General features: G+C 44.1%; 1 protein-coding gene across 1 annotated transcript; it reads left to right on the top strand.

Annotated features, from left to right (window-relative positions):
• The first annotated feature begins 584 nt into the window (after positions 1–584).
• RNASE10 (ribonuclease A family member 10 (inactive)) lies at positions 585–5579 on the top strand. Its single transcript, XM_004609712.2, has 2 exons — positions 585–675; positions 4925–5579. The coding sequence occupies exon 2, from the start codon at positions 4929–4931 to the stop codon at positions 5577–5579; it is 651 nt and encodes a 216-aa protein (XP_004609769.2). The 5' UTR covers positions 585–675; positions 4925–4928.
• Positions 5580–9638: the final 4059 nt, after the last annotated feature.

Genomic DNA, 9638 nt, shown 5'->3' with positions numbered 1-9638 from the left:
TCTGAAAATTCTTAGGGGAATTTGTTGGTTGTCAGAGAAGGGACTGGAGGGTAGAGGACTGGGACAGGTTTCATGGGTAAAGACATATGAAAATTCGTCACTGAATCTAAAGCTTCAAATTACAACAAATATAATTTTAAAATGTTAAATGGTGAAAGCCAAACAACTGTGTTGTAGAGATGAGCCCCCCAAAGGCCAAAGTTACTAACATTTTAGAAACGACAGAGCAAGGTTAAAGGAGGTCCAGGTAGAGACTCTTAAGAAATGACTTGGTTTGGAATTTATGGGCAGGTCCAAGCTGCTAAAAACCACAGGCCAGTGGGTATAATTTAGGAGTGGAACAATTGATTGGTAAAGTTGTCTGTAGTTTCCCAGGCTGGAGACATTTCCTGTATTAAATATCTGGATCTGTCTCAGTGCCCAAATAGCTTTACTTCAAAGAGTTTGTGGGAGATAAAGATGTATCTGAGTGTTCTCTTGATTACCAGGTGTGGGAGTGGGACGGGGGTGGGCTTAGGATACAAGACTGAGTCTAAGAACACCTGGACCAACAGGAGATTTTCATCTTTCTCCAGACCAGCCTACAGGACACTTCTCAGGGAGAAGAAATCCCTGGGAGGAAAGAACTGAGGAACAGGAGGACCCAAAGATCTTTGAAGCTACTTAGGTGTATAGGTAAGTCAGAGATGTGGGGTAGCCCAGAGAATAACATAGGAAATTCTTTTTTTTGTGGGGGGGTCACACCTGGCAATGCACAGGGGTTACTCCTGGTTCATGCACTCAGGAATTACTCCTCGCGGTGCTCAGGGGACCATATGGGATGCTGGGATTCGAACCTGGGTCGGCCACGTGCAAGGCAAACACCCTACCCACTGTGCTATTGCTCCAGCCCAGCATAGGAAATTCTTTAAAAAATTTTTTTAAAATAGTTTTAATTTAATTTTTTTTTTATTTTTTTATTTTTTATTTTTTTTTTGCTTTATGGGTCACACCCGGCGATGCACAGGGGTCACTCCTGGCTCATGCACTCAGGAATCACCCCTGGCGGTGCTCAGGGGACCATATGGGATGCTGGGATTCGAACCCGGGTCGGCCGCGTGCAAGGCAAACGCCCTACTCACTGTGCTATCACTCCAGCCCCTAAAATAGTTTTAATTTTAAAGGAAAGTTAAAACAACAATACAAGGAAATCTTGAAGACCCTCTTCCTAGATATATTATTTAAAAAAAAAAAACCTTCCCCTATTTTTCAAAAGTTATTTTCTTTCATTGTAAACATAGATGTATGTCCATGTATATATAATCTTATTCTGATCCATTTGAGATTAGGTTGTATATATTGTATCCCTTTATTCCTTAATGTTTCTGGTTTATCTCCTAAAAATAAATATATTTCCTTAAATAATCATAGCAGGAGTCAGAGAGAGAGTTCAGTGGGCAGGGTGTTTGCCTGAAATCCTGCAGAGCTCGGTTTGATCACTGGCCTCTTGTCCCAGAGCATAGTCAGGAGTGAATCCTGAGTGTAGAGACAAGAGTCACCCTGAGCATTGCAAGGTGTGACTCAAAGAGAGAGAGAGAGACAGAGACAGAGACAGAATCAGAGACAGAAAGAGACAGAGACAGATAGAATCAGAGACAGAGAGATAGAGAGACAGAGACAGAGGCAGAGAAAGAGAGACAGAGAGAGAAAGATCATAGCACTGTTAAAATTTGGGATTCCAGGGGACTGGAGAGATAGCACAGCAGGTAGGGTGTTTGCCTTGCACGCGGCCGACCCGGGTTGATTCCCAGCTTCCCATATGGTCCCCTGAGCACCGCCAGGAATAATTCCTGAGTGCAGAGCCAGGAGTAACCCCCTGTGCATCGCCAGGTGTGACCCAAAAAGCAATAAATAAATAAATAAATAATAAAAAATAAAAATGAAAGGAAAATACTATAATGGATTAGGAAATGTTGATAACAGGAGAGAATTTAAAAAAATAAAAAATAAAATAAAATTTGGGATTTCAAACATTAATACGTCTATTGTTCAGCCGATTATATTCTTATTTTAGCTAGTATCCCCATATTCTTTTTTTTTTTTTTTTGCTTTTTGGGACACACCTGGCGATGCACAGGGGTTACTCCTGGCTCTGCACCCAGGAGTTACTCCTGGTGGTGCTCAGGGGACCATATGGATGCTGGGATTTGAACCCGGGTCGGCCGTGTGCAAGGCAAACACCCTACCCGCTGTGCTATCGCTCCAGCCCCTATTCCCATATTCTTTATAGAAATAATTTTTTTTCTGGTAGAGTAAGAGTCTCTTGCCCCCATGCCTGGCTGTCTTCACCGGGTCCCTCGGAGGGGGTGGGTTGAGTTTCCCTCCCGGCCTGGAGCAGAGCCCCTGCGGCCTAAGACCTCCAGAGCCTGGCCTCAGCCATGCTGAAGGCCCGTCTCCACATGTTCAGACGAGCCTCAAGCATGTAGGAACCGGCAACGGAACCTAGGTGTGAGGGACCCGGGGCTGAGATCTCCAAGCCTGCTGGGATTGGGACTGGGCCTCTTCCACCCAGATCCCCCATTTTCCAGTAGCTAGGCGGTCACACCCAGAAACTGCTCCCAGCACCATGTAATCTCATCAATGGCCAACATCCAGAGACTATAAAACCAAGCTCCTGGAAGCCACATCTTATAGCCTAGTTCTCCCTCTTGGAGAACCTGGCAAGCTACCGAGAGTTTCCTGCCCACATGGGAGAGCCTGGCAAGTTACCCGTGGCACATTCATATGCCAAAACCAGTAACAATAATGGGCCTCATTCCCCTGACCCTGAAAGAGCCTCCAATGCAGCATCGTTGGGAAGAACGAGTAAAGAGAGGCTTCTAAAATCTCAGGGCTAGGACGAATGGAGACATTACTGAGACCGCTCGAGAAAATCGACAATCAATGGGATGATGATGATGATGAATCATAATAGGAGCCAGAGAGATAGTTCAGTGGGCAGATTGTTTGCCTTGCATCCTACAGACCTGGGTTTGACCTCTGGCCTCCTGTATGGTTCCCAGAGCACAGCCAGGAGTGATTCCTGAGTGCAGAGCCAAGAGTAACCCTGAGCATTGCTAGGTGTGGCCCAAAAACAGAGAGAGAGAGAGAGAGAGAGAGAGAGAGAGAGAGAGAGAGAGAGAGAATCAGAGACAGAGAGAGACAGAGACAGAGACAGAGAGACAGATCATAGCACTGTCAAAATTTGGGATTTCAAACATTAATACATCTTTTTTCTGTGGATTATATTCTTATTTTAGCTAGTATCCACATATTCTTTATAGAAATTTTTTTTTCTGGTAGATTAAGTCCTTTAAAAAACATTTAGAGGCTGGAGCAATAGTACAGTGGGTAGGGCATTTGCTTTGCACGTGGCCAACCCGGGTTTGATTTCCAGCATCCCATATGGTCCCCTGAGCACTGCCAGGAGTAATTCCTGAGTGAAAAGCCAGGAGTAAGCCCTGTGCATCGCCGATTGACCCAAAAAGCAAATAAATAGATAGATAAAAAATTAAAAAAAAAAACATTTAGGGGCTGGAGCAATAGTACAGCAGGCAGGGCGTTTGCCTTGCATGTGGCCGACCCGGGTTTGATTCCCAGCATCCCATATGGTCCCCTGAGCACTGCCAGGGGTAATTCCTCAGTGCAGAGCCAGGAGTGACCTCTGTGCATCGCCGGGTGTGATGCAAAAAAAAAAAATTAAATATTTTTTTGGTTTTTGGCTTATACCCAACTCTGTTCAGGCTTTGTTCCTAACTCTGCACTCAGGGATCACTCCTAGCTAGCTCAAGTGATGGTACTGGTTCTGGCTTGGGAAAGTCCCTTTGGGAAGGAGGTCTTATCAAACAGTGCTCAGGAGTCCCAGGGGTCCCCTCCCAGCAATTCTCAGCCAACCAGACCAGGGATTCAATACAAGTACCCCAGGATGTTGCATGTGCTGCTCAGGATCTCAGGCCTGCACCCTGTGATGCTCAGGGGGCCACTGGAATGAGAATGAATTATAGTACATAGATTTTTGCATTTGTTTTGCGTTTGGGGGTGGTGAAGGATAGCTTTAAAGGAGGGTGACTGGTTGTCAAAAGAACAAAACTAAAATGTCTGCCATAGAGGCAGGCTGCAGGCAAGGATGGGGAGTCAGGAGGGAAACTGGAGATATTGGTGGTGGAAAGGGTACACTGGTGAAAAGATGAGTGTTAGAACATTGTATGACTGAAACCCAATCATGAACAACTTTGTAACTGTATCTCAGAGTGATTCAATAAAAAGTAAATAAAATAAAAACCTAGTGGAGACCAGGGAGTTAGCACCAGTGGTAGATCACACTCTTAGCATGTTTGCAATCCTGAGTTCCATCACCTGCCCTACAAGGTACTCTCCCCCTCCATTCCTGACGCCTCTGCTGACTCCCAACCCCATAGCTCTGCTGAGTGTATCACCTTAAAAAAAAAAAAAAAAAAAAAAAAAAAAAAAAAAAAAGATAGGTGGCCTCATTCTAGTCCTTTACTGAGAAGTTCATCTGTAAGGATTTCTCTCAAAAGAAGTGTGACACTCTACTTGTCTTCTCAACTATGCTTTTGATGACATGGAACTAATTTCTGTTTAAGAGCCAGCTGATGTCACCTTTCTTTACAAGTGAACTAACTCAGAACTGGTTTCCCCAGTCATCTTCCTGCCATCTCGAATCCATGTTATTATACGGCAATAGAGAAGGTGGCAGGGAGGGACAGGAAAAATGGATCAAGAATTAAAAAGAATCTCTTCCTTAAATGGAATGAGGTAAATAGAGAAGGGAGGGGAAGAGGAGATGCCCAAAGACTGTATTGTCCAGGTGTGGGGAGACCAGGGTCTCTGCTGGAGTCAAATCTCACCTCACTGTTCATTTTTTTGTTTCCTTCCTTCCCCCCAGGCAAATGAAGCCGGCTGTGGTGCAGATCTTATTCATGATGTTACTGCTGCTACTGTGTCTGGAGAGGGGCTTGGGCATGGGGCTTCCCATGGCCTCCACAGTCCTGGAGGATAGTGACCAGGCATTGAATGAGTTTTGGTCCAGGGACTCACAGGATAAGATCGAGATCTCTGAAGGGGGAATGAGTTTCCAGAAAGCAGAGAGTCTGACGCAAAGCATCAAAGGTGTGATGTTGCCTGACTGGTCAGAGCAGACATTCCTCAGTGAAGACAAGGTTGGAATAAACGGTTTACTCAGAGCTGAGACTCGCTCTCAACGTTATGGTGAACAACATGGGGATGACTTGATGGCCAGGGACTGCAATAACTTGATGGCACCCAAGATAAAGATGTCCAACAGCCTATGTATAAATAGCTACACATTCATCCATGAGGATATAGAGAAGTTCAAAGCTGTGTGTACCAGTCCTACTATTCCTTGTACTCACAAAGGAGGAAAATGTCACAGAAGCTCCAGTCCTTTTGAAATGACACTCTGCAAATTGTCCAAAGCAGACCAAATGGCCCCTAACTGCCATTACTTAACTTTTATTATGAAAAAGTACATTATTATGACTTGTACTGATCAGAATATCTATATCTCATCTAAAAAATAAAAGAACTTCTCAATTTGCACATTACTATCTCTGATTCTTCCTTTTCACACGGTTTCTCCTCTTTGAAGTTCTACTAACATGGTTCTTTAACATAAATCTTTTTATTTGGTTTGGTTTTTAGCTTTTGGGTCACACTCAGTGGTACTCAAGGATTACTCCTGGCTCTGTGCTCAGGGATCACTTCTGGTGGTGTTTAGACTGAGGATCAAACCTCGGTCAGCCTCATGCAAGGCAAGTGCCTCACGCACTAGATTATTTCCCTGTCTCTTCAATTCTCTACCTTTTGCCCCAGAAAACAACAAATGAAGGCAAGTTTCTCCTGTGGTCCTGTGATGAGTCTGTTTCCTGTTAGCATTGGGTGTGGACTTCAAAGAGAGTAAGACCTTCTTTACTCCATCCAACCCTGCTGCCTGCAGTGAGCCTAGGGGGAAATCACATAAGTGTCCAGGGCTTCTCACACTGCACATCTCTGCCACGAGCTGAGTTAAAGTGATTCTACCTGTGACTTTATCTGAGAGTCACACGGATCCATTCTCTTCTTGTGCATAGGAAAAGCAGACCCAGGTTTAAGGATTTCTGGGGAGATGCTATGGTGGTGCAAACCACAACAGAGCACGTAAAGACACTTTTTTTCTTGACCTTTCTCTATTCTCTTCTCTTTATTCCCTTCCTCTACTACCTGCCTCTGAACTTTGCTTCTCTTACCCCCACGTCACACTCAGTTTCTCTGTTCTCTCTTTTTTTTTTCTTTCTTTCTTTTTTTTTTGGACCCTTCCTGTTCTTTCTATAACTCCTTTTTGAATCTTATTTAATTAACTCTGGTATTAAAGCCTCAATAACTAAGCAGCTATTGGTCCTACAATAGAATTCAGCATTAGACTTGGAGGAAGGGTAAGAAAGAGAATGAGGAGGAAAGAGTTCATGAGTTTCTAAATTAGGCTTGCAAAGTGGAATAGTGTTCATCTTAGGTGCTCAACAGAGAGAGGATGAAAGGAATCAGAGGGAAACTTACTCTCATTCAGAGCCTCTTCCTCTTTTTAGTCTGAAGAACAGGAAAGTTGGTGAAAATCATTTCATCACGCAGGGGCTGAGTTTACTAGAGGGGATCAAAGCTATGGGGTTGAACAAAAAGATATGGCTGCTCTTCACCTCCGAATTCAAATTTATCAGGAAATAGTGCAGCTAGATAGGCATTTTGCTGGAGGGAATCTGAGAGAATCTATAATGATTTGCTGCTTTTAACTGTCTAGACTGTAACAAAATTTAAGAATCAAGGCTATCTATAAATGGAATCTGGAGAGAAGAAAAAGTTTGCTTTATAATGACATGGCATGGACTTTCCTGTTCTTTTATTCTCTGATTTCCTTGATCTTTCTTGTCCTAAGGCAGGCAACCACTTAAATGTGTTGCCTTCGGTAACTTCTCAGACTTCTGTGATTCATCACTCCCTTGATGCATGACTCACTTCTGGTGGCGACCTCTTAGGGCCAGTGTTTTTAGACAGGAAGTGTGTTGGGCAGGAAGTGTCTGCATCTGTAGTACCCTTGACATTTCAGAGGTGGTGGGGAACTAGGGGAGGTGAGGACCTGGCCAGGGCAGTCTTACTTTCCCTGACTGAAGGATCCCTTTTAAGGGAAAGAAACAAACCAACAAAAGAAATAGCCCTTAAAAAAATCTTAATGCAAATTTAAAAAATAGGAAATACAGTATTAGAAGATGTCAGAGGAAATCAGCCATGTTTAGAACACGTCTAATAGGTAAGCCACAGACATTAGGATTGCAAATGGAATGTTAAAGGGTTCCAAGTGTGACATCCTTTTCACATGTTTATTTTGGTGCCACACCCAGAGGTGGTAGGGCTTACTTTAGTCTCTGTGCTGGTAAAGACTATGCTATGCCTGGGATTGAACTCGAGTCTTCCACATGCAAAACAGGTGCTCTAGCCTTTTGGGCTTTCACTCCTACACCTCATGTCTGACTTCTTTTTTTTTTTTAATTTTTAAATTTTATTTTCATAAAGTTGCTCACAATAATTGATTACATCCAATATTTCAACACCAATCCCATCACCATTATTTCGAAGTTTCCCACCACTACTCACGCTTCCCCCCAGGCAAATGCTAGATAATTTATTTTGGATTGCTTGTTATGAATATAAGATGTCTGTAAGGGTTTATCTCATAGTGATTCAACAACAAAAACAAAAACAAAAAACCCAAAAATGGCCACACACTCCTGGGATTATAAAAATTTAAATCATTGGGGTCTAGAGCCATCTGTACGGCAAACTGCTCAGTTCGGAGATCCATCTGTGAGTCTCTGGAGCATGGCCTTACTATGATCTGGATCATGCACTTAAATGGCACCCGGAGGCCATTCGTGAGCATGACAGCCAGGACCCCAGAAGGGTGGGAAGATGCAAAGGGACAGCCCAGTCCTGACCCCTGGAGGCCTGCTGTTTTCAGTCACTGGTCTTGCATACCTGGGTTTTTCTCTTTCTGGATTTATTCTCTTGCGTGGGGGGCCCAGGATGAGCCTGTGAAGATTGGCCCGTGAGGGTGGCAGCGATTGGTTTCTGGAGGTTTGGGCCTGCCAGGGTTCATCAGGTACAGGTGGAGAGAGAAGACGCCTGCTCCCATCTGAGGCGCCCTGATGAAATCAGGCTGGTACATCATCTAGAGACGTCCCAGCAGTGAGCTGCTCAGTTCCGAGATTCATTTGTGAGTTTCTGGTGTGAGGGCGAAACTGATGCCATGACGAGCTGCAGCTAACATTAAGTCTCAGCGAGGCCTCAGTTTCTGTTTTCCCAAAGCAGGACTTGCAGTTTCTGGTAAACTCCCAACTGAGCGATTCACCTAGATAAGAAACTGGGCAGTTGGACTTTTGGGAATATATCCCAGAGAAGCAAAAAAGTATAGTCGAAATTACATCTGTGCTTATATGTTCGTCGCAGCACTGCTTACAATAGCAAGAATCTGGAAAAAAACCTGAGTGCCCGAGAACAGATAACTGGTTAAAGAAACTTTGGTACATCTATACAATGGAATACTATGCAGCTGCTAAAAAGATGAAGTCATGAACTTTGCATATAAGTGGATCAACGTGGAAAGTATCATGCTAAGTGAAATGAGTCAGAAAGAGAGGGACAGACATAGAAAGATAGCACTCATCTGTGGAATATAAAATAACAGAGTAGGAGACTAACACCCAAGAATAGTACTATATAATACAAGGAGGTTGGCTCCATGGCTTGAAAGCTGGCCTCACATGCTGGGGGAAAGGCAGCTCGGATAGAGAAGGGAACACCAAGTAAAATGTGGTTGGAGATACCGTGCGGGAAGGGAGATGCATGCTGAAAGTAGACTAGAGACTGAACATGATGGCCACTCAATACCCCTATCGCAAACCACAACACCCAAAAGGAAAGAGAGAACAAAATGGAATACCCTGCCACAGTGGCAGGGTGGGGTGAGGGGGGACGGGATTGGAGGGTAAGAGGGATACTGGGTTCATTGGTAATGGAGAATGGACACTGGTGGAGGGATGGGTTCTCGAACATTGTATGAGGGAAACACAAGCACGAAAATGGGTAAATTTGTAACTGTATCCTCATGGTGATTCGCTAATTAAAAAAATAATTAATTAAAAAAAAAAAAGAAACTGGGCAGTCCGATCTAGCCAGTCACAAGGGGTCACCACACCCTTCTTGGAAAGAATCCCAAACCATTACTGGTACATGCTGTCTAATTGCTGACCACTGTTATAATAGGGCATAATAGGGCAATGCTAAAAATAGACCAGTATACAAACCGCTCCTTTCCCCCCCCCCCAGCCCCATAAACCGCTCCTTAACTGAACCCTATATAAACTCCTTGTGATCTGGAGTCGGGGTCCTCATCAAGACTTCACTGTGTTGGATGAGACTTGGACCCTAGCACTGACTCGGGCTAGTCACAAAGTCCCTTCGCTTTTGTATTATGGTGTGTGGAACTGTGTCTTTCCACAATTGGGGATCTGAAACTCGGGCACAACACTGGATCATGACCATTAATGCACTTA

Source organism: Sorex araneus, chromosome 3 (genome assembly GCF_027595985.1).
Source record: "Sorex araneus isolate mSorAra2 chromosome 3, mSorAra2.pri, whole genome shotgun sequence".
NCBI classification, from domain to species: domain Eukaryota; kingdom Metazoa; phylum Chordata; class Mammalia; order Eulipotyphla; family Soricidae; genus Sorex; species Sorex araneus.
This window is presented reverse-complemented; position numbering and strand designations above follow the sequence as displayed.